The 22,941-nt window shown below is 50.2% G+C and overlaps 1 protein-coding gene across 3 annotated transcripts; it reads left to right on the top strand.

The window, feature by feature from the left end:
- The first annotated feature begins 96 nt into the window (after nucleotides 1-96).
- CPSF4 (cleavage and polyadenylation specific factor 4) lies at nucleotides 97-14,246 on the top strand. 3 transcript variants are annotated; one of them, XM_036897062.2, is made up of 8 exons: nucleotides 97-356; nucleotides 3,100-3,150; nucleotides 4,796-4,948; nucleotides 7,132-7,227; nucleotides 7,534-7,627; nucleotides 8,840-8,912; nucleotides 10,415-10,585; nucleotides 13,365-14,246. In XM_036897062.2, exons 1-8 carry the CDS (start codon nucleotides 254-256, stop codon nucleotides 13,431-13,433), a joined length of 810 nt encoding a protein of 269 aa, XP_036752957.1. In that variant the 5' UTR covers nucleotides 97-253; the 3' UTR covers nucleotides 13,434-14,246. The 3 variants fall into 3 exon arrangements, with proteins under 3 accessions (XP_036752957.1, XP_036752959.1, XP_036752958.1); XM_036897064.2 differs by having other exon boundaries at nucleotides 98-356; nucleotides 10,493-10,585; XM_036897063.2 differs by having other exon boundaries at nucleotides 98-356; nucleotides 10,490-10,585.
- The last annotated feature ends 8,695 nt before the right edge of the window (nucleotides 14,247-22,941 follow it).

Here is a 22,941-nt window from a genome sequence, read left to right as displayed (position 1 = left end):
GCTAGCCAGGCCTGCCAGAGCGGCCCATTCTCCGCGCTCTATTGGTCCAGTCTGGAAGGCGAAGGGCCTCACAGGCTCCGGGCGCTCCCGGCAACCCTCGCGCGGTGGCGGGGGCGGCAGCGACGGCAGCAAGACCAGGCGAATCGTGGCGAGGCGGACAAGGACTTTGTGCGGTGGGGCCGGCGGCGGGGAGAGGTGTGAGGGCGGCGAGGGACCTAAGGGGGAGTCGGGCCGGTGGGCCGCCGCCGCCGCCATGCAGGAAATCATCGCCAGCGTGGACCACATCAAGTTTGACTTGGAGATCGCGGTGGAGCAGCAGCTCGGGGCGCAGCCGCTGCCCTTCCCCGGCATGGACAGTGAGCGCGGGTCTGGGGCCGGGGACGAGGGGTTTGACCGACTCAGCCCGGGACTGCTGCCCCTCGGCTCGGGACGCCCTCTCTCTCGGTGCCGGGGCTCCTTTCTCCCCGATCCTGGAACTCCACTCACTCGGACTCGGGAGCCCCCCTTCCTCGGATTTTTTATCCCTCGGGGCCGTTCTAAGACAGTCTGCAGAAGGGCAGGACCATGTCCGGTAGTTCAAATAATTCTTTAACGAAGGCGGGTATCCTGGATTAGGAATTAGTCTCCTCCGCCAACTACAGGAAATATTGATGGCCCCCTTCCCCACCTTCAGCCCCCAAACTTTGAGCGCCCTCTCTTTGCTTTCATCAGCACTGGGCCGTTGGAGGGGTCCTGCTGAGGCAACGACCATCATTCTCTCCTGTAGGAGACCCCAAGTTAGATTCTCAAGCACCATTCTTCAACTGGGACTCACACTGCCGGGGAGAGACTATCCCTCACGTTTTCTCTGGACCCCCATCTCTGGGTCACTCATCACACTCAGGCAGCTGCTGAGCTCCTTTCATTCTCCCCTTTTGCACCCCACAACTTAGTTGGATGTCTAGCACTTTGAAAGAAAGCAGCAGTTTTCTCCTCTCCTTTCTGGACACACTTGAAATCTAATGCTGTCACATCAAAGCTTAGGGGTCACTGAGTTCAATTCACAGATGGGGCAACTGAGTCCTGGGTCAGAGAAGGGACTTGCTGAAGACCCCTCAGTGCATGGCTGAGAGCCTGGTGAACTCTCCAGCCCTCTTGACCCATTCTGTCTGACCTTCCTGTGCTGTCTCCCAGAACCGCCAGAGGACTGCAGCCTGAGTTCTCCCACTGGCCACAGGGCTAGAAGAGCCTCCCTGCAGCCTCCTCCCCTTCCAGTGGCCGCACTTCTCTTGCACACATGATCTCTGAGTTGTCCCACTCATGCTGACACTTCTGTACAAGATATTATACCCAAGAGACACATCTCAAGCAACCCTATTTTTTTTTATATCATTAATCTACAGTTACATGAACGACATTGTGGTTACTAGACTCCCCCCACCATATACCCTATTACAGTTACTGTCCATCAGTGTAGTTAAGATGCTATAGAATCACTACTTGTCTTCTCTGTGTTGTACAGCCCTCCCTGTGCCCCCCACCCCCTACATTATGTCTACTAATCGTAATACCCCTTTTCCCCCTTTGTCCCTCCCTTCACACCCATCCTCCCCAGTCCCTTTCCCTTTGGTAACTGTTTGTCCATTTCAAGCAACCCTATTTTATACACACACAAGCGCCATCTCTAGGGTACACATACAAAAGCAGCTGCCTAATGTTAGATATACATACTCTATTATCTATCCCTCAACATATGGTCACTCCATGCTAGTGCACAGACATCCACCTTTGCACACATGGCCTTGTCCTGTATTGATGGCACTGGCTTCAGGCCATGGAACGATCCTCCTGGGCAGCTCTTTCCCTCCCGACTCTTCTCCAGCCTGGAACCAGAGATACTTGAGTCTGTGAAAGCAGGCACAGTGATGAGGGCCCACATACCTGTCTTTAGTGATGGTCAATGACATGTCTAGCCATGGTGCTGCCCTGGTGCAGGTAGGTGCCCTCAGTACTCACTGCTGCCCATGATCAAGTTTAGTGTGTTAATGTCCAGGGAATCCACACGCCTTTCTTCCTTGTCCCCACACTTCATTCCCATCTTAGTTCTGCCCTGAAGGCATACTCTTTTATTCTGTCTGCCTGAGACTCAGTCCTTAGGACTGTGGACTGGCTTTAAGGAATGAAGCAGACTTAACCTCTGAAAAGAGTGAAGGTCCAGACATACTCTTCAGTGATACTTTTTTTTTAAAGGCTTTTTGAAGGCAAATGAATGTCACTCCCATGACTCCCAGTTCTACAACCTTAAGTCTATCCTAGCATAATCTGCCTGCTACCAAGAAGCCAAGGAATCTTGCAAGTTAGGAAGGAGAAGCACAAAAGTGGCATTCAGAGATGCTGTCAGTGGACTTTCAGCAGTTCTAAGATGCCTGATGATAGAGAAAACAGTTGATGAAACCCTGAATGATTTATTCTGGTAACCATGCCTGTGCATTCCTGGCTCATTGGGCCAGCTTGCCTGGGGAGCCCATGGACTCCCATTGTACTCTGCCTTTATTCTCTTGCTCCCCTCAACTGGACTGGTTGCCTTTGTGAGAGCCAAAGACTGTGTTCCTTTAATTGTGTATCCATATTGAATTTTAAGAGTAGTCCTCCTCCTGTCATCTCCAGAAGAGCATCTCCAGTGCACCCAACCTCTTCTCTGGAGCCACCTCCCCACAGTCCCCTTCACTTATTTGTGCTTCCTGTGAGATCCCTCTGCATCACGTTAAAGTGCCCCTGAATTGGCCCTCGAACTTCCGAGCTGGGGTACTAATTTCTGTGATCCTGTGCTCCATCCTCCCTTCTCCCACCCACTCCTAACTCCTTGAAAGCAACCTGCTTATGGGAGGCTCTCAGCACTGAGTAATGTCTGGTCTCAACATAAGCATCTCATTCTGCAGAGTGACTAAAATCCACAGTTCTTTCCTCTCTTAGTCAGGCTTTGCATTTTTTTGCCACCTGTTTTCTGGGTTTGCCCCAAATCCTTTGTGGGTTAAAGGCCAGAAGGGCCCCTCCCACATCTTCAGACATCCCCAGTAGCTCTTGTACCTCACTGTGATGCCTTTTCTCTCTTTTCTGCAGAGTCGGGGGCTGCTGTCTGTGAATTCTTTCTGAAAGCTGCCTGTGGCAAAGGTAAGAGAGCCCCAACTTTCCTCCTAAGATGCCTTCACCGCCACCCTGCCCCCTAGCAGACGCGTGGGCCCTCAGGTCTCTGGCTTACGTTGCTCTCTGCAGACTAACAGTGTTCCTAGATGATGTGGTGCTTTCATAGGTGAGGAACGTGATGGGTGTTTTACCTGAAATCTAAAACACAGGACTGAACCTGGCTCTGAGTCTGCCTTCTCAACTCACTTTGCCTGTGACCACAAGCTGACCTGTGACATGGACAGAGGCCCCTAGCACTGAGGTGTTCAGGAACTTTCTCAAGGTCACAGAGTTAGTGAGTAGCAGGGCCCAGTGTCTGAACCCAGGCCTTTCTGATTCTACAGACTACACAAACTCAGTGTCCTCCGTGAGCTTCAAAAAAACCTCCCAACAGTCTGTCTCATGTTGTCTTGTTCCTGCTAATCAGACCCCAACAGAGGCTGCATGAGCCAGACTATCCTCTAATTCATAAGAAATTATCACTGGAAAGAACCTTACATGCCATCTATAGGCCTGGGCATTTTTCTTGCTATAGACAAATTTGGAAACTAAATTTTATTGGAAGCTTGAGTAGGGAGCACAGAATTAGAGCAAGGGAATGGTTTTAATGGATGATTTTGGCAAGTTCTGGTTCTATAACTCAGTCATTTACCTCTGAAGCAGTAGACCTGTCAGGTAGGGTCAATCATGTTGACCTCAGGCTGTCTGGTCAGAACACTTTACCCCGTGGGCTCCTGGGCTCATTCCCACATTTGATCGGTAATGACTGTGTCTGTTAACTAATAGAGTAGCCACCAGCCTCATGTGGCTATTCAAATTTAAATCAATTAAAATCAAATAAAGTTTTAAATGCAAGTCATATTTCAGGTGCTTTGTAGCCACAGGAGGCTAGTAGCTGCCATGTTGGACAGCACAGATATAGAACATTCTTGTTGCAGAAAGTTCTGTTGGACAGGGATGTTCTGAATCTTCCCCAGGCCCAATTTTATTCTGGTCGGGTCTTCCCAGTAGTCCGTCAGGTCAATAGATGGAAACATGACTTTCCCAGGGTGTGGCTTTGTCCCTTGTGGGAAGATAATCTCTCAGGTCTTGCTATTGAAGGCAGACCTCCCCCGATTTGTGTACAGTACATTTCTTCGATTCTGAAGTTGATTTTCTTTCCTAATTTTTGGAGGCTGAGTGGGCACTTATAACTAGAGATAGAGCCACCTGGAGTCCAGGCTGCTAGTGGTCCTCTATACCTTGTCTTTTGGGGCTGTGTTTCCCAAATCTAGTCTTATACTACCCCTACAATTTTTGCCATATCTGTGTATCACTGGAACTCTTTAATTAATGAAAAAATAAACTCCCCCCACCCATATACAGTCCTACGTATGTTAAGTTTCCATCTTACAGTAATTATCTGTGAAGTCATGACTTGATGTTTTAGTTAGATTTTTTCCAAAATATGTTAAAATAAAATATATTGCAATTAAAACTTAAAGTATGCACCTGTGTACTGACTAAAATCACTGCTTTCTGCTGGGGCAACCACCTTGCAGGCCACTCTGGCTTCAGGGAAGTGTGAGGTGAAGGCACCTTGGCCCCCAGGCCCAGGGCCACCTCTGTGTTCACACCCCCGTCTCCCTGGCAGGGGGCATGTGTCCGTTCCGCCACATCAGCGGCGAGAAGACGGTTGTGTGCAAACACTGGCTGCGGGGGCTGTGCAAGAAGGGGGACCAGTGCGAGTTCCTGCACGAGTACGACATGACCAAGATGCCTGAGTGCTACTTCTACTCCAAGTTCGGTGAGCCTGCGGCCAGGCCCCTCCCTCTGCCCAGACCCCCAGCCTCAGGAGCCTCGGAGGCTCCACCCAGAGCCCAGCCCAGAGGGTGCCTGTGGCATCTGCCACCTCCCATCTTTCTGGCATCAGAGGGGACCCCTGGGCAGTGCCTGGCCACTTCCTCTGGTCCCCTTCTTTGCGGGGGGGTTGCGGTTACTCACTGATAATTCCCACGTCTTTGTAGTGCTTCTGTTTTTTGAGCACTTTCAGGTACTTTGGGTAGTTGACACTAATGGGGGTCTCACGGTAGGTGAGTAATCAGTGCAGCTGGCTGGAAGTCTTGTTGCTGCTCCAGTCGGCCTTCTACTCTAAATCAGCTTCTTCAGGCCTGGTGACTTATTGCCCTCAGGCTTGTGTGGGTTCTTCTCTTTGGGAACATGATCCCAGGTAATACCTTGTCTGTCCTAAATACCCCTTAAGAAGAGCAGGTCTTGGGGACTGTCTTCTGCTGGCAAAGAACCCTGCTCTTCACCTTGCAACAGATTGCCTTGATCCCTGCTTAGAGATCATGTAGCCTCCGCTGTCCAGAGTGGACCCATTGGAGAGGCAGAGTGGGCTGGGGGGCTGGGGCTGGCACAGGGCTTGCTGAACTGTTGTGCTTCCTGATGGAAGTAGGATCCCCCATTCTCTGTCGCCCAGGAAGAAGTCCTGCTGATCATGACGAGGGCTGGCGTTAGCCCCAGGCCCTCTGTGGGGCCTGGCGGGAGGCAGGAACCCTGCTGTACGATTGGGCCAAAGGGTGCTTGGCATGCTGCAGACTTTCAAAGCACTTCTAGAGGAGACATTAACTATTTCAGCAGCCCGACAGGCTTGGATTGCTGGCTTATTAATAACAGTGTGGCTTTTGTTGTACAGGCAGCATAGACTGAGATGTCAAAGCACAAACAGAAATAGGGCCCAAGCTTCCTGAGTCCCCTGTCCGTGCCCCGTCCCTCCTTATAGCAGCACTAGAACCAGCACTGGAAGGGGGGCAGCACTGCTCCGTGGGAGCACCTCCCATCTGGCCCAAAAGGCAGCAGGCCAGCCCTCCTGAGCAGACTTCCGAGGGCGCCTCTGCAGGCTGGCATGGGTTCCCTCCTTCCCACTGATGGCCTTGGTCCCGGCAGCCCCCAGGCCTCCATGACATTTCCCTTGCTGCCCTTTCCCTGTACCACAGGTGACACGGGTGAGGGTGCTACTTGTAAAGAGGACCGATCTGGTCCTGCTCTCTGGTGCTCTGCTCTAGAGGCCCAATACAGCAGGGAAACAAAGGAGAGGATTAACTGTTGGCAGTAAGTGCTCTGAAGGAAAACATCAATGGGGTCAGGATGGTCAGGGGAGGCCTCTCTGAGCACATGAGACTTGAGCTGGGATCTGAAGCTAAGACGGGGCAGGTCCTGGTAGAGGACTGGCCTTAGTACAACAGCTTGAGGGGGCCAGTGTGGCTGAAGGGTAGAGATGGACTTGACCACCTCAGGGCTTATGGGTCTGGAAGGAGTTTGCACTTCCTCTGGCCAGGAGAGATCAGACTGGCCTTTCGCGTCGACTATGGACTGGAGAGGGCAAGTGTGGCTGTGGCATGGCCACGCAGCCAGGTGCTTCCTAAAGTTGGATGACGGATGCCCGTGGCCAGCAGGGCTGATCACTTCTGAGAAGAGCTCTCATCCCAAGGCTTTCTGGCATCTGCCACAGGGACCCAGCCTTGAGTTCGCAAATCTTCCCTACTTCTGTTCTCAAAGGTAGAATCCTCAGGCTCTGCCCCTGAGCCAGCTAGTAGATGTGAAGGACTGATCAGAGTAGAACAATGATTTCTCGGTCTCAACTGGTGCATTTGCCTGTCTAGACCTCCCAAAGCCTAGGAGACCCCCTTTGGGTCAGGGATGGAGCCATGAGTTATTTGATGAGTGTCCCTGTGCCCGGCTTTGTCTGTGTCCTTGACCCTCACGGTAACACGGATGTGTGAGGGAAGGACTCACAGCCCATGTACAGGTCAGGAAACAGGCTCTGAGACACTGTGCCCTGGGTCTCAGGGCTCCCAGGCCAGGACTGTTCACGAGAACCACCTAGCCATCCTTGTCACACAGCAGGCCTGGCCTGGGGGGGAGCTGGGGGGCGTCTGGTGCAGCGCGCCTTGGCTTCCCAGGTGACGCCTGTGGGTTTCCCCACAGGGGAGTGCAGCAACAAGGAGTGCCCCTTTCTACACATTGACCCTGAGTCCAAGATCAAGGACTGCCCCTGGTATGACCGAGGCTTCTGCAAGCATGGTAGGTGTCGGGGTGGCTGGGCTCCCTGGTATGAAGCCAGTCCACCCTCCCTGGGCCCACATGACACTCAGCAACCTCGAGCCTCCTAGAGCTGTTGTGGGGGCCATGTTCTCAGCTGCACTTGATAAGGAAACGAATGCTTGAGAGGCCACATGCCCTGCCCACTGTCCTGATGAATAAGAGGCAAAGCAAGCATGTGAAGCCCTGCCCTTGCTCTCTGCACCCCAGGGCGTGGTGTGGGCAGAGGAGCTGAGGGCAGCCCCCGAAGAGGGGATGGTCTGAGTGACGAGAGGCTTGGCCCCATAGGTCCCCTCTGCCGGCACCGGCACACACGGAGAGTCATCTGTGTAAATTACCTCGTGGGATTCTGCCCGGAGGGGCCCTCGTGTAAATTCATGCAGTGAGTAGCCAGCCGCTGTTCCCCAGCCCTGCTCCCACCTGGGGCCTGCTGCCATCTGTGTCCTTCCTGGGTCCAGCTGGGCTTTGGTCGCTGGGTGGTATCAGAACAGGGCCTGGGGCCAGGGTGGGAGGTCAGGGAGGGACCACAGCTTCCTGAGCTCAGAGGTGGCTCTGCCTAGACTAGCACTTGACCTTTATTGGGTCATAGGCCATTTGGGAACCTGATGAAAGCCACGGGCCCTGTGCTGCAGAAAAACTCTTGCCACAGAGCCTTGCACATCGAGGGGCCTCAGGTAAACAATCTGTGCCCTAGAGAAAGAGAACTACAGTTTCAGGCCCATTGTACAGAGGCCCTGAGCTTGGGGTTCCACAGACTCCTAACTCATGTAACTACAAGTGTGAGAGAGAACATTCCTGTTACACACACATCATCCCTGAGGCTCAGAGCACACCCACTGGCTGGGGTCACATGGAGGCGGGTGGCAGCACCTGATCAAAGGCAGGTCTGTGGGCCTCTGGAGCCGGGATCTCCTTGCCTAGTAGGGCTCAGTGCTCCTCTCCTGGGCCTCGGTTCGTGTCGGTCACTTTGGGTGGTCGGGGGGCCAGACTTCTGCCTGGGGCAGCACTGGAACCAGAGTACAATCTCCCCCCTTCCCACACACCCCCATGCTGCCTGCATCTGCACCCTGACACCTGCTCAGGTGTCCTGGTCACCGCCCCACGGCGGGCAGGTGGCTGATGCTGATCCCACTCCCTAGATGTGAGCCCCGGAGGCTGCGGACAGCCCCACTCATGGGGCGGGCAGGTATGTCCCCCAGGGACTGTGTTGTCAGAGGAGGTCTACACTGCAGTTGGGGAAGGGTGTGTGCCAGGAGGGGCTTCTGTGTACAGGGTCCCTTGTGCCTTCTGACGGCGCTGACTGCCACCAACATCATTTCTCTGGGCAGCACTTGCCCGGGTCTCATTGCCATCTGGGCAGAGCTGGGTCTGAGCTCAGGCGTTTCAGTTCTGTTCTCCCCGCTGTCCCTCAGCCTCAGGGCAGAGCAGAGAGCCAGCACCCATCTCATCCAGGTGGTTCCTGTTGCTCTGTGCTTGGGCAGAGGCTGGCTGGGATATTCCAGAGGCCAGAATTTGAGACCAATGCCTGGCCCCGCCATCTCATCCCTGCCTCTCCTTCTCTTGTTCTGACCCTCTCTGGCTGCGGGGTGACCAGCCCTCGATTTGAACTGCCCATGGGAACCACCGAGCAGCCCCCACTACCACAGCAGACACAGCCTCCAGCAAAGGTACCGTGCTCCGGCCCCTCCCGGGTGCTGTGGTGCTGCCTGCCCTGGCCGCACCCCTCAGCAGAGACCTTGGTGCCCTACCCCCCCCTGCTGGAGACCTCGTGATGGCAGGGGAGGATTTGCGGAGACACCCAAGTTCCAGTGGGGAATTCTGGGATCAAAGCAGCATGAGGGCTGCCAGAGCCAGGAGCTCACCTGGCTTTTCCCTTCATCCTGGCCAGTGTTGTGGCAGCTCCGAGGCTGCGCTCAAGGTGCCAGCGTGGGGGGCAGCATAAGTGCCACATGTCTGCTGCTCTTGCCACTGGTTCAGACCCTTCCCTGTACCAATGGTAAGATAGGCTCCTGGAGGGAGGGACCAGCTGGCAGGAGCAGACCTGGGAGCAGAACCAGGGCTGACCGGTCCTCTGGCCTGTGTGTGAACCGCAGTGCCTGGAGGCTCCTGACCGTGGGAGGGAGAGCTGGGGGCAGGGTGCTGGAGGACCAGTTGGCTCGCTTTTAGACAAGTGGGTCCCACCACCCAGCAGTGGGCTGTTCCCTCAGGCATGAGGAGTGCAGGCAGTGCCCTGCCCAGTTAGAACTAGACAAATGGGAATCTGCAGCAGTCCCCCCAAAACCAAGGTCACTCCGATTTGATTACAGGAGTTGGGGGTTGGGGGCCAAGAGGAAGGGCTAGCCAGGTGAGTGAGACAGGGTCTCAACAGGCTGAACAAACCTGCCCACCAATCTTGAAGCCTTACCTCTTAGCTGGTGGGACTCTGAGCCCACTGCCAAAGCCCTGCCCAGCCCTCCTCAGTGCCTGGGGCTGAGCAGCCAGGAGGACATGTGCTATGCTTGCTGCAGTGACTCCCACCCTCCAGACGTTGTGGGATAAGTCAAATAGAACTCCTTGTCGGCAAAGCCGGGAATTCCTGAATGTAGGTGCAGCCATGACAACCTTGGGATTTCTAGCTCAGGGTTCCTGCATTTATGGGGGCCAGAGCCAGGAACCCACTTGGTTGGGAGCCAACCTAGCTGTCCAGTCCCACCCCAGGAGCCCATCTTCCTTGCTCACATGACTCCCTAGCGGAGGGCCCTCTCAGCCCCTAGACAGCAGGTCAGCACGTCAGCCTCCAACTGTTTTTCTGTGACTGTTGCTCGCCGTGTAGGCTGCTAAACATCTGGCTGAACCAAGCGTTCATCCTGACCTGAAGCTAGAACCTCAGAAACAAAAGTAAGGCCTGCTCATGCCCTCGCCCTGCTGCCCCAGAGACCTCCTTGTCTCTTTGTTTTGTTTTCTACTTTTATTTTTCGTTTTTGTGTGTCTGCATGGTGTTTTTCGGGCAGCGGCTCCTGCCATCACCACCAGATCTTTCTTTTCCACCTGCTCTCCTGAGCGGGGCCACTGCGGAAGTCCTTCCTGCTGGTCACGCGGGAGCAGTCCCGCTCTCTTTTTTCCTATCCCTGTTGGTAGTCTGCGTGCACGTGTTTTCCGCAGTAAAACCGTGTTGTGTAACTCTTTCCAGCAAAGTAACAATCCGCCATTACAAAGGTCGTCCTCCTTGATCCAGTTAACGAGTCAGAACTCTTCTCCCAATCAGCAGAGAGCCCCACAGGTCATCGGGGTCATGCAGAGTCAAAACAGCAGTGCAGGCAACCGGGGACCTCGGCCGCTGGAGCAGGTCACCTGCTACAAGGTGAGTTCCGGGACTGGGGGGAGCAGTGGGGGGTCTTCACAGCCAGTGGCTAGTCCCTCATTCCCCAGATAGTTTGGATAGACGAAAATAGTTCTGTTTTTTCTGTTTGTAAGAGTAAAAATGAGCTACTCTGGTGGACTAGAGACCATCCTGCTCCCTTCTCTGACACACCAAGGTCAGGTGAACAATTAAACACACACTGTTGGATCAAACGATTGAGCTTGTGTAAAGGGAGGGAAGTCTTCCAGAAACTAGGAACAAAGTGGAAGCACAATCCAGGGAGGAGGTTGGGCCCCGAAGCTTCTGCATGTTCTCACATCTCCCTGGGCACGCCCAGGGGAGAACAAAGCTTTAGAGAGCAGTCAGATCAGAACCGACCCCCCACCCACCCACACGTACACACACAGATAAAATGAGACCCTCAGGGAAAGGATAAACTGTTAAACAACCTGCTCGAAAATTTATCTGCCTCATTCTTGGCTCTAGATGGAAAGGGGGAAGAGTTTGAAGTCCCTGGTGAGCCCTTTCATGACCTTGGGCCTGTGTTCCTGCTGTGATGAGGGCTGAAAAGATACAGACTTAGTTTTCTAATCTAAAACCACATGGGTGGGCACCTGGCTCTTTGAGGAATTTATTCTCAACCCAGGCTGCACAGAATTCCCACAGCTAGAGTTCTGAAGAATGAGTTCATAAGTAAAAGTCACAAAATGAGCAACAAGTGAGTCAGCAGAAACAACCGATAATAGAACTAGATGCATAAAGACTTCATATTTGGGAATTACTAACAAAATATAAATTACTTCATGTTTTTCATTAAAAACTTTTAGATACAGAAGTGTTAGGGTACAAAGTGTTTTCCTTATTCCCACCTTTCCTAAAACAGCTACTTTATTCAGTACGTTCTTTTCTTACACTTTTTGATTTTGGTACACGTTTACACTACAAAACTCCTAAAGGGGGCCCCCACCAGGAGAACTGTTCTAAACTTTTATTCCCACAAACACAAGGGTAGTAGATACTTTAACATAAACAGGGCTATAGTGTAACTTTCCATAATCTGTGTTCTTTATAACGTTGTGGATCATGCTGTGTCAGCATATGTAAATCCAGTCTGTTTCAGTGGCTGCATAACATGACTGCAATTAATTTTACCAGTTCTCTATTGGTAGACAGTTAGTTATTTGTAGTTTTTGCTGCTAAAAATAGTGCTGAACCTGATACTTAGGCATTTGTGAGTTTTTTTCTAATGTCAGTATCATCCATGCCTACAAGTAGAAGGTCCCAGTTGCTCATAGAACTTGCCCTCAGGCAAGGCTGAGTCGCCGGTCACTTCCCACAGCCGTCACATGTGATCACTGAGCACCTGCTGGGTCCAGCCCTGCTGAGGACGCAGAGTGCCGTTGCTCTTTCCTGGGAGGCCTTTGTGTACTGGGGGAAAGGGAAGGCACGTGCCCTGAAACACTTAACATTGCAAGTGTGGGCAGTTTCAGGGGGCGCCTCAGATTATGAGCCTGAGCCCTAACAGGTGAGGGAAGTACAGAAAGGGGGTTGTGGTGATGAGGCAGGTGGGGGACCTGCCCCATGGAGGGTAGCTAGCTCCTCAAGGGCAATAAGGAAGCTTAGCTTCATCCTGATGCACTCCAGGACTCCTCAGCAGCACCTCTGTGAAGCGAGCTCTCCTCTGTCCTAGAACCCTGAAAGTAGGGGGGTGGGAGACAGGACCTAAACACCTCTCACTAAGCCAGTTCTTCACAGTTAACATTAGAGATGCCGCAGAGGCCCACGGACATGCCTGCTTAGTCCCTCCCTCTGGTTATCTTATCAGCTGAAGGGCCAACTGGCCGATACTCAGGCTGCAGGTCACACCTACAGATGAGACAGTCTTGAACACATGGGTCAGTGGGACTGGGAACTGAGCAGGCAAACATTCTGCCCTGACCGAGTAGAGCCCTGCCTTCCAGGCCAAGGAAGCAGAGGCTGGGAGGCACCAGGTGGTCAGCACAGAGTAGGTGCCCACCTGACTCCTGACCCCTTGTTAATGCTCCAGGCTGTGGTTCCCTTCCTTGTAATTCTCCCTCAGCTTTTTGAGGAGTAACAGGAATGAAGGAAGAGAAGCTAAGGAAGGGCCTAGATAATCAGAACAGAGACAAGTTAGGGTCAGTGATAAGATTTCATGAGGTGATTCTCTGGGGTCTTTTCACCCACATGTAACCACTGTCCCATCTCTCTGATCCTATGACCAAAACCTGTCCTCGGGTAGCTTAGGCAAGTAGGCAGGAGCAGAAGGGAAAACCCTTTAGGTGCAGCCCACCCTCAGGGTCCACAGCCATGAATCCCCGAGTTGGGGGAGAGCCCGGCGGCTTCTCTCATGCTCCGCCTCCTGCCGCCAGGGAATCCCAGAGCGGTGCCTCAGAGGTAAGTGACTGGCCAGCAGTGCAGAGGGGCTTGGCCCTCAGACAGGCGGGGAACTCTGCTGTCATGGGCTTCTCTTCATCCTGCCACCCAGCGCAAGCCCTTCCGGGCCCTCTACTTGACACGGCCGGCAGGAAGGAGCTCCTTGCTGTGCTCTCAGCTCATCCTCGGGTGCTGCCTGCTGAGTTGCTGGCTGCAGTTTCTGCAGTTTCTGTGCTGCTGTGCCCTTGGAGCTCTTGTTCCCTTGTGTTTGAGAAGTTTCCCTGAGAATTGAGATTCCCCCTTCCCCAATCTGGTGTTTGGTGGGTGCTGCTGTCGTTGAAAATAGCATTTGAAAACTGTTTTTCTCTCCCCTTCCCGTTCCCAGTGTGGTGAAAAAGGACACTATGCCAACAGATGCACCAAAGGGCACTTGGCCTTCCTCAGTGGACAGTGACAGCGGCTGGACCAAGCTCAGAGCAGCCCGAGGGGCCTGGTGGTTGGGGACAACTCTGAGCCATCCTTGGGAGTGTGCACTTAACTCTCTAACCCCAGCGTGGTGCAGCTTTGGCTGGAGCTGGCCGGCAGGCACACACTGTGGTTTACTTTCTGTGGGGATGTGTCTCCGTTTCCCTGTCATTTTGCTGTAACCTTTTCTTTTTTTAAAGGGGACATGTGCTCCAGTTTGGTTCCTCAAGTAGGCATCAGCACCTGTCTGGGACTCTTTACACTCCGCCCCCTGGGGAGGGGAGGACACCAGGGAAGGGTTTATGCTCAGCAGTTCTGTATGGAAAACGGCCCTTCCCCTCAGGGCCTCGTTAAACACCAGCTCTTGGTGACCCCAGGGGCTGGTGCCTCAGGTGAAGCTGAGGCCAGGTCATACCTACTTTCTCCGCATCCTGCCGAGTTCAGAAGCTGTGCCTTCTCCATGGTGGTAGAAGCTGAGAGGAGGGGTGCAGGACTCTACGTGTGAGGGTTTTCTTCATCTGGACTTACTTTCTTGGGGCACCTGCTGGGCAGTGCTTGAGGCACACCTCAGGCTGGAGCTGCAGACCACCCCATAGACAGATGCCGTAGTTTGTGCTCCTACCTCCCGCCCCGTCAAGCATCTGTACTGTCACTCAAACACTTCTGGCCTGCAGAGACCATCCCGCCTGAGCCTGTAAATGTGAAACTGTCACCTGCACCCTGCTGGGCAAGTGGGCCTATCCAAGTTCAATTACAGGAACAATTTTTATGAAACTGATTAAAACTTGTTTTTTAAGTGCTTTTTTTAAGTGTTGTTTTAAGTGTGTTTTTAAGCTGCATCTTGTTCCTTCTGGGGCTCCATGCTGAGAGGACTCTCTTAATGCTGGCTGCACTAGCTGCCTGGCAAAAAGCTTTGATGTTAGGGCTTGCTTGTCCCCTCTCAACAAATGAAACTCACGAAAGGAAGTAGCACTGCTGCCAGGGAAAGGCAGGCCTTTGTACTGGCAATGGGCAAGGTCTAGAGGCTTGGCCCTTGGGATAGCCACGTAGCAGGTCTTATTTCATCTCATGTTGGTGATACTTGTTTTAAATCAAATTTGGATCTTTCAGGAGACAATTAACCACCACATCTCACCCCTTTACACTATATGCAGCAATATGTCCACCACATGCCCTATAACAATAACCCAGTTCTGGCTTTCATGTAACTTTACTGAAAATCTTCGATGAAGGGTAAGTAAGAAGGTGCTAGATCCAGGGGCAGTCGTGAGGTCCCATCACGCCTGCTTTCCCTTACCCCTGAATCTTCCACTGAGCTTCCTGTAGGCTCCCACCTACTACAGCCTGGGTGGTTGCACTGCCTGGGTCCCTGACACCCCAGGAAAATGCAGAAAGATGGCACAGGGGAAGGCATCTTTAGGACCTAGGGCTTCTGCTTTCCACTGAAAAGCATCAGTTGACAAGAGGCCTTCCTAGTTCCACATGTGGCTTAGCACGGGCCTGGGCACATGGGACTGACTGCCCCCAAATGCCTCCATTTCCAACATGTGGCAGGACACACCATGTTAGCTGGACATGTGATTGAGCGCCTGGTCACACTCTCCTTGGCTAGGCTGGATGCACCCGGAGGGGGCCAAGAGAGTCCAGGAGAATTTTATGGAGCATCTGTCACATGCAGGGCATCTGTCACCTTGGGACCCACAGGGGAAGCAGATCTGAGCATCTGCATCTTCTCAGAGCCCAGGCCTAGTTGGGGAGACAGACATACCACGTAATTAGAGAGAGAAGGGGAGAGAGAGAAGACAGAGGCCCCAGTTTCTGAGCAGGACATCAGTGATGCGAGAGTGAGGACAGACTAGGGGGAGGAAAAGGCCTGAGCACAGCCCAGGGGACAGCACAGGAAAGGTCCAGCGTGATCCAACCGCAGGAAGGAAGGCACGAAAGGGAAGCAGCAGGCCTGTCAGGACGGGCCCTGCTGTGGGGGACTGGACCCCTCACAGTCACGTCGGAGGGGACGTGGCACTGTTTGTGGTACTTCTACCCACGTGGCTGAGGCTGCTGGTGTCCTTGTATGCCCTCAGACCACCTGCAGCCACCTCAGCAGCTTCCTGTGACTCTGCCTGAGGATGACGTCTGGTCCCAGGGGAGTGCCTGAATGCCCAGAGAAGGACCCTCACCCACTGAGGCACAGGAGCTGGTGACTGAGCCCCGAGCTGACCCCACTTGGTGGGACGATCCAGGGGCACATTCTCCCCAGCTCTCTGAGCGTCCCCAGCAAGACTGAGTCCCAAAGGTCACCTGCCCACTAACACATTCATCATTGGCTTTCTCCACTGTCCCACCCATCACAGGCATCCTGGGGTCACTTCCCAATCCCTCACACCCATATCCTTGGGGAATCTGAGTGAGGACAGCCAGAATGTCCTGTTTCTCTGGGATCGACTCTTTGGGAAGGAGAACAAGCATCATAGACAAGGTGGTGGAAGCAGTCTGAGGGTGGAGTTGCAGATGCCGCAGGGAAGGGGGGTGACTGCAGCTATATAGGTTGAGACACCCTCGAAGTAAGGGTCTGTGTGAAATCCTTTCATTTACTCAGTTATTTGGACTGCCCTTTGTTTCAGAGAGGATTTAAAGCCACTTGTAACCACAGGCATGTAACACTCATGGCAGTTAGTTTAGGGTCATCCTGTGCCTTATGAAGTGACCTTGTCCCATTGTAGGGGCTTAGTCCTTAAAGTCACCACTTCAGCCCCCAGCTGTGGACTTTGGGCTCAGTGTCCCCACTGATGGTTTATCTGGAACCCCCTACCCAGACCAAAACCGTGCTCTCTGGTCTCCATTGGGTGCATGAGAATAAGTTTCATGTACTGGGTTTTTAATCTTTTTCTTAGTGATTTGTAGGAATTCTTTATATATGATAGATCCCAACCCTTTGCCAGCCATATGCTCTGCTAATCTTTTCCCAAACTAGGATTTGTTTTTCATTTTGTTTTCAATATTTATTAAAATTATTTAAGTATTTTATTTATTAAATAAATATATATATTTTAAGTTTTAGACTTTAATTTAGTCATACCTGTCAGTATTTTCCATGTTCGTGCTTATTGCATCTTACTTCAGAAAAACTTTTGATGGCTGATTCTGTTGGTAGCCTCCAATATCCATTCTACTTTTCTTCCTTAGTAACAGCATTCCAGTTTTTAGCTGGACATATTGCTAACTGCTAAAAGACTACAATTCCCAGTCTCCTTTCCAGTTCAGGGTGGCTGTTAGACTGACATCCAGCCAATGAAATGGGGATGAAAGTGTTTTGTGGGACTTCTAGGACATTTCCCTTCTTCACTGTTCTTATTCTACCATCTAGAAGGTAGATGTGATGGTTGGAGCTCCAGCAGTTATCTTAGACTCAGAGGTGACCTCCCTCCATGTGGAAGTAACATGCTGAGTACAGAAGGGCAGAAAGTTAGAAGCCTAATTCTTGATATCACTGTGCATCAGTCATACAGTTTTTCTGGTTTTGTTTTGTTGCCTGCATCTGGAGTGATGATACCTGAGATAGAAGTGATCATAAATAAGAGAGCTAATGTAAGCAACTTATTGCTTAGGGTTTTTCTAGTCTATTACACTTCCCTAGCCTACATTTTCTTTTCAAAGTTTCACATCTTTACTTTTCAAAGGTAGTTCTTTAGTTCATCTGGAGTTGGGTTTTGCTTACGCGGGAGGTGGGAATCTAATTTTATTCTTTTCCATATGGATAGCTAACTGTCCTAGCATCATGTATTAAATAGTCCAAAACAGAATATAAGGTATTTTGGAGTAGATTTAATGAAAGTTGCTTAAGACCTTTACAGATAACATTGTAAAACTAACTAAGTGATGTAAATTTTAAAAACACTTAGATAAATGGACATCTACCATGCTTACAGGTGGGAAGGTAGTTCTCCTCTGAATTCATCTATTAATGCAGTGCTACCCAACCAAATCTTGAAGTGGGGTTTTATATGCCAAGACAAAACAAAACAAAAGTGAGCTAGGAAATTAGGGAAAATAAGACAAAGCCAGAGGTGAGGGCTCAGTAGTGTCAGAGGTGTGCCACACATTTCCCTTTGAAATCTTTGGCAACTGGTACACAGAAGGAAACATGATCCATTTTTATCTAAAAGATAAAAGCACAACATTAGCAGGTAATTGCAGTATTTTCTGGAAATTGAGGGATTGGGGGTGATGGCCAAGGGGCACAGGGTTCCCTTTTTAGGGGTGAGAAAAATGTTTTTTTGAATTGAAGTATCATTGATATACAATCTTATGTTGGTTTCAAATGTACAGCACAGTGGTTTAACAGTTTACCCATATTATTAAATCCTGGGGTTAAGGAAATGTTTTAAAATTGACTGTGGAGATGGTTGCATAACTTGGTGACTATCGCACTTTAAGCAGGTGAATTGTCTGGTATGTGATTTTATCTCAAGCAGGCTGTTAAAAAATGAAAAGGGAACCAAGAGGGACACACAGAAGGGCATCCGCTTTGCAGGTGTGAGCCAGGTGGCTCCCTGGCACACCCTCTGGGATCACATGGCAGAAGTCAGGCCTCAGGAACTCTGCGGGGGACGTGCTCCAATGGCTGGCACCCACCAGTCTGGAGAAGCCTGGAGCATTCATTTCCCAGGGCCGACCTGGGAGGGCAGCCAGAGCCCTCTGCTGGTGACAATTAGCAGGCAGGCTGCACCCTGATCAGGAAAAAGCCACATCGTCAGACTGCCGGGGAATGCCTCCTTTTTTGTTCCTAAAAAACTGTTTGATTGAGATATTACATGCAAAAAAAGCACAGAAATCCTAAGTGAAAGCACGGAAGGTTTCTTTCTTTTTTGCATGGTGGATTTCATGAACAGAACGCTTGCATGTGTCCAGCACCCAGGTAAGGCAATAGAAGACACGGGGTCCCCAGAGGTCCCCACATACCTCCTCCTAGTCATCACCCTGGGGGAAAACTACCCTGGCTCCCAACAGAGGGGTTCACTGCCGCCTGTCTGGGTCCATACACACATGAGGTTCTACAGTCTGTACTTCTTTGTGGGGCGTCTTTCACGGTAACAGATCGACCACACTCCTCTCTCTCTATTAAACTGTCTGCTACTTTTCTGTTCTTTACAGCTGGTGGGCAGGACTGGGAAGGAGATGAAACAAACCTGAAGCTTGCACATTCATCCCTTGGGCTCCTGGGGGCCGGTGCTGTTCTCGGTGGCAAAGTGCCAGGGCGGGCCTCTGGCTGCCGGCCTGAGTCAGGAGCCCACGTGTAAAGCAATGGTAGGGGATGACCCCAAAGATGGTCCCTATTTGGGATAAACTCTTTAAGAGCCAGCTGCTCCTTGACCCGCAGCCCATTACAGGAGGATCCCACATGGCACTGTGTGAACAGCAACCCCTGGAGTTGTGTAACATGGTGGCCCAGTTATTGCACAACCTTTTGGAGAACAGGACTGGACTGTTCTCTACGTCAGGACTGCCTGATGCAAAGCTGCCCCATCGCCCTGGTGCAGACCCTCTCCTGTCCTCCCTTGTGCCAGAGATGAGGACTCTGGCATCAGGTCAGACCAGGCGCCCTACTGGAGGAAGCCCTGGCCCAGCCCCCCTCCAGGGCGTGGCACGCTCCTGGCATAGTCTGCTCTGACGCCAAGGGCTGTGGGTGTCAGAGACCACAGATCCCAACATACGCAGGCCCTCAGAGAAAGGCTGGGCAGCATGAGAGTCTAGGAGACCATGTGCTTCAGTAAATCAAGGGTGGTGTTTGCACCTAGAGGCTCGTAGTCTCTCAAATCCCTTGGAATGAGGATTGGGAAAAGCTGCTGTAAAAGAGCAGGGAGATACACTGGGCAGCCTGAGGGCTCCTGCAGGCACAGCAGGGGATGCATCCCGTTTAGGAGAGCGCTGTGGCCTCCCGGATTCAAGTGGAGGTAGGAGCCAGGAGACCAGGAAGCAGTTGGCAAGACTCGGCCAGGTGGCCTGGGTTTGCCCTCCCTCCTGCCACTCATGAGCTGTGGGACCTCCAGCCCATGCTTATCCTCCTTGTGGGGGGTGCTCACTGGCTCAGCTGTAACACAGGATTGACCCCAGCCACAGAACCCCGGTTACATGGTGTTTGTGAGATGTGAACACCTGGAAGGTTGAGAAGATGTAATCAGTGAGAAAAATAAGGATTTTAAACTGAGAAGAAAATCAAAAGCCAGCAAAAACTTAACAATCACAAATTATTTTTTGATAATGAAAACATTTTAAGAAATAGAGGAAATGTCCCAGATTAAAAGAGACTACAGACTTAAAACCACTGATTGCAATAAATAACAACTAAATGCAATAACCCTCAGGCTGGATCCTGAACTGGGGGGAAGAGCCATGGAAGGAGCCCCCAGGTCAACTGAAGAAAGGGAGCATGGTGAGTGATTAGACAAAAACCTCACACGGATGTTACATTGGCTGCATTGATGGCTGCACTGTGGTTATTTAAAACCATGTCCTTCTTCTCAGGAAATATGGACTCTTGAGTATAATTAGATGGCCCTAAATGCTTGAGTCCATATTTCAGGTGGTTTGTAGGTATACACACTGTAACACACTGTAATACATTAACACACTATTATTAAGATGTTTACTTGCTACACTTAGTTTATCCATTCCTAACAACCATGCTCACAAAACTTTTACCAAACAATAAAGTCAAGCCTCTCTTTAAGCATTTTTATCTTGAAAGATTTAACAGATCATATCAACTTCAATGACTTTAGGTAAACTTAGGCAGCTGATAACCGTAAGGACATGTCCATTTCAGTTTAACTTAAATTAGCATTAATGCTTAATATTTTTTATTAGAATTTTTTGGAAGTTTTAGAATGCCCAATTTTTACAAGCCCTTGTCTTTAAATAAATTTTTATTAATGCCATCTGGAAGTAAAAAAATATATATTCCACTTACACACTTAGACATACAAACATACAGATTAAGATGCAATGACTACAGTTAGCAACACTTTTCACAAAGGAACATATACACAGATAGACAAACTGACACAAAGATTTGAGTTACTAATATTCAATTGCCTTCTTTCTTTTTAGTTTGCTTGATTATAGTACTTTGGAATCTGGAGGCTTTTTAGCTAGTTGAGCAGCACCTATTCCAAAAGGGATGATATTGGGCTGCAGTTTCTCCTAAATTCTTTTTTTTTTTCTTCTGGCATTAATCTTTCATCATAAGTGGGGGCAGAGGCCAGCATCACTTGAAGTTTTGCTACAGAGAGTAGCAGTGTCATCCATCTATTAGAAAGGCCTCTAACAATGTCAAAGTGTAAGGTGCCAAGGGACCATAGTCTTTGTAGGCAATCTTTAATTATTTTAATAATTTATATGGGATGGGCTCCCAGGATACGCTTTCAACTTCAAATTCTCTTCCAAAAATAATTGGGTAACACATAAATTCTGTGTCTCCTAGTTCTGCTTGCTTTAAGGCAGCCCTTACTCCAGTAGGAGTCTTCTGATCAAATCTGGGGGGAGGAGACTGAAACAGTGGTGGTTTCTGAGTTTTGTTAATAGGAATAGACTCAGAAGGTCCTACAAAGGGATTCTTGGAAGAAAGATTTTTCCTTGAAACAGAGGCAACTAATTTAGGTGGATAATTCTTATTATATTTGGCAGCTTCCTCCTCCAAATCTGCCTGATCTGTGGGGTCAAGGATGTCATCATCATCTGGGGGAGCTGATGCCAGTATGACTTTAGGTGGTGTTTGTTTCCCCTTTTTGGGAACTAAAGGAGTATCCTCATCAGCATCCTCAGAGGAATTATCCTTTTTGTCTCTTACTTCATTAGTGCCATATCCTTTCCTATTACCTTCTGTCTTTTGCCTATTGCCTATTGCTTTCCTCTTGAGATCTGGAGTTGGATAGTTTTTGTGGGAGGGTCTCTACCTGCTCTTTAGGTTCTAAAACCTCTTTGATTAAATTCTACAGTGCAAAGGCATCTGTAGGGACCTTCTCGGGTCTGTGGCTGGCATAATGTTCCCTTATCTCTTCTCCAACCTTCTGCCAGGTTGCGAGACTCACTGTACCTTGGTCAGGAAACCAAGGACAACATTCCTGGACAAAATGTAAGAATTTTGCTAATTGTTCATTAGTGACTTTTATACCCCTACCTCCAAGCATATGCATTAAAACTTCAATGAAGAGTCCTCTTTCTTTAGACTCAGTATGGTCCATGACTTCTCAAGTTCTGACTTATCCACCCCACTCACCCTGCCTACCTTCTACAGGGGGGTCCACAGCACCCTCAGGTGGAGGCCTATTTGTTCCACGGTGCGACCGTAGTTTAATGCTTACCTTCAGGTCCCTGATCAGGCGCCACTTGCCGGAGTCCTGCTCCAGCAAGTCCAGGATGAAGGATGAACGGCGTTGGCGACTGAATGAGTGAGGACACAGACACTAGCAAAAGCTGAGCCTGACCATTAATGAAAAGTAGCAGCTTGATTATATACTCTTTGATTACATAAAGTAAAGTATAGATATTAATCATATAATTGACACATAGCACAGTTACATGAGTTTGGAGAATGAGATTACATCATTTGGCAGGTCTTAGCAGTTAACTTGTTTCTAAGTAACCTTGATTTTTAGTTATTGCAGCTAGAAAATCTTACAAAGGTTAGGTAGGTGCCAGACACTTGGTTTCTTTACAGATGACTATCTAAAGTTCACTATTCTATTGTTTTTATGTAAGGCTCTCATTCTTTCATAGCTATACTCCCATTCTTCATCTCCGGTAGGAAAGAAGGAGGCTGTCTCTAAAATAACACAATGATTTTTTGGCAGGCAGGGACAAATTTTATAGACTATGCTTTGGACCCATTTTCAGTAAAACTTACAATGGAGATTTTTCTGATCTGGAGTTAGGAAATGCCCTGTTCTCATTCGTTTTATACTTTGCCAGGCTGTTCTTTGGCGGGCTAGCCAAAGAATATCATTTGTTCTCTGTACCCACCTGTTGCCATTTATCATTGAATATGTCATTTGGAAGCCACGTAGGGGCGGGGGAAGGAACCTCAACCCAAGTAAATTTTCCATATCTTTTTTCCCATAAACTTGGGTCCAGTTCTCATGGGGTCTCACTTTCCCATCATCAGGGGTAATCACAAGGGCAGTAGTGGTTTTTTCCAATTTCCTTTAGGGCCGGTACCTAAAATTTTCAGGGAGAATTGGATATGGCCTCTTCCCTGAAGGGGCAGCTTGACTTGAAACCAAAATAAGCAAATTTATTAGGAGGGGCATTTTGAGCAGGAGGGATATCGGGGTTGCTCCTCTGGGAAGGCCGCTGAGCAGTCCCTTCCCTCCGACTGCCTGGACTGTGTCATCAGGCTGGCAGGTTCGGACCGACTTCCGACACAGGTTGTTTTATATTTTTTAGATGTACCCTTTTTGGCTTATAATCTAATTATAATGCTTTGAAATTAAGCATGTTTT

Source organism: Manis pentadactyla, chromosome 10 (assembly GCF_030020395.1).
Source record: "Manis pentadactyla isolate mManPen7 chromosome 10, mManPen7.hap1, whole genome shotgun sequence".
NCBI lineage: Eukaryota > Metazoa > Chordata > Mammalia > Pholidota > Manidae > Manis > Manis pentadactyla.
The sequence above is the reverse complement of the archived record's forward strand: the minus strand, read 5'-3'. Positions and strand labels throughout refer to the sequence as shown.

Bases quoted from the DNA above. Each gene is read 5' to 3' on its own strand.
- CPSF4 (XM_036897062.2), top strand. From the start codon at position 254: ATGCAGGAAATCATCGCCAGCGTGGACCACATCAAGTTTGACTTGGAG. The intron at 3,151-4,795 runs GTAAGAGAGCCC...TCTCCCTGGCAG, and splicing joins GAAAGCTGCCTGTGGCAAAG to GGGGCATGTGTCCGTTCCGC. The intron at 4,949-7,131 runs GTGAGCCTGCGG...GTTTCCCCACAG, and splicing joins CTACTTCTACTCCAAGTTCG to GGGAGTGCAGCAACAAGGAG.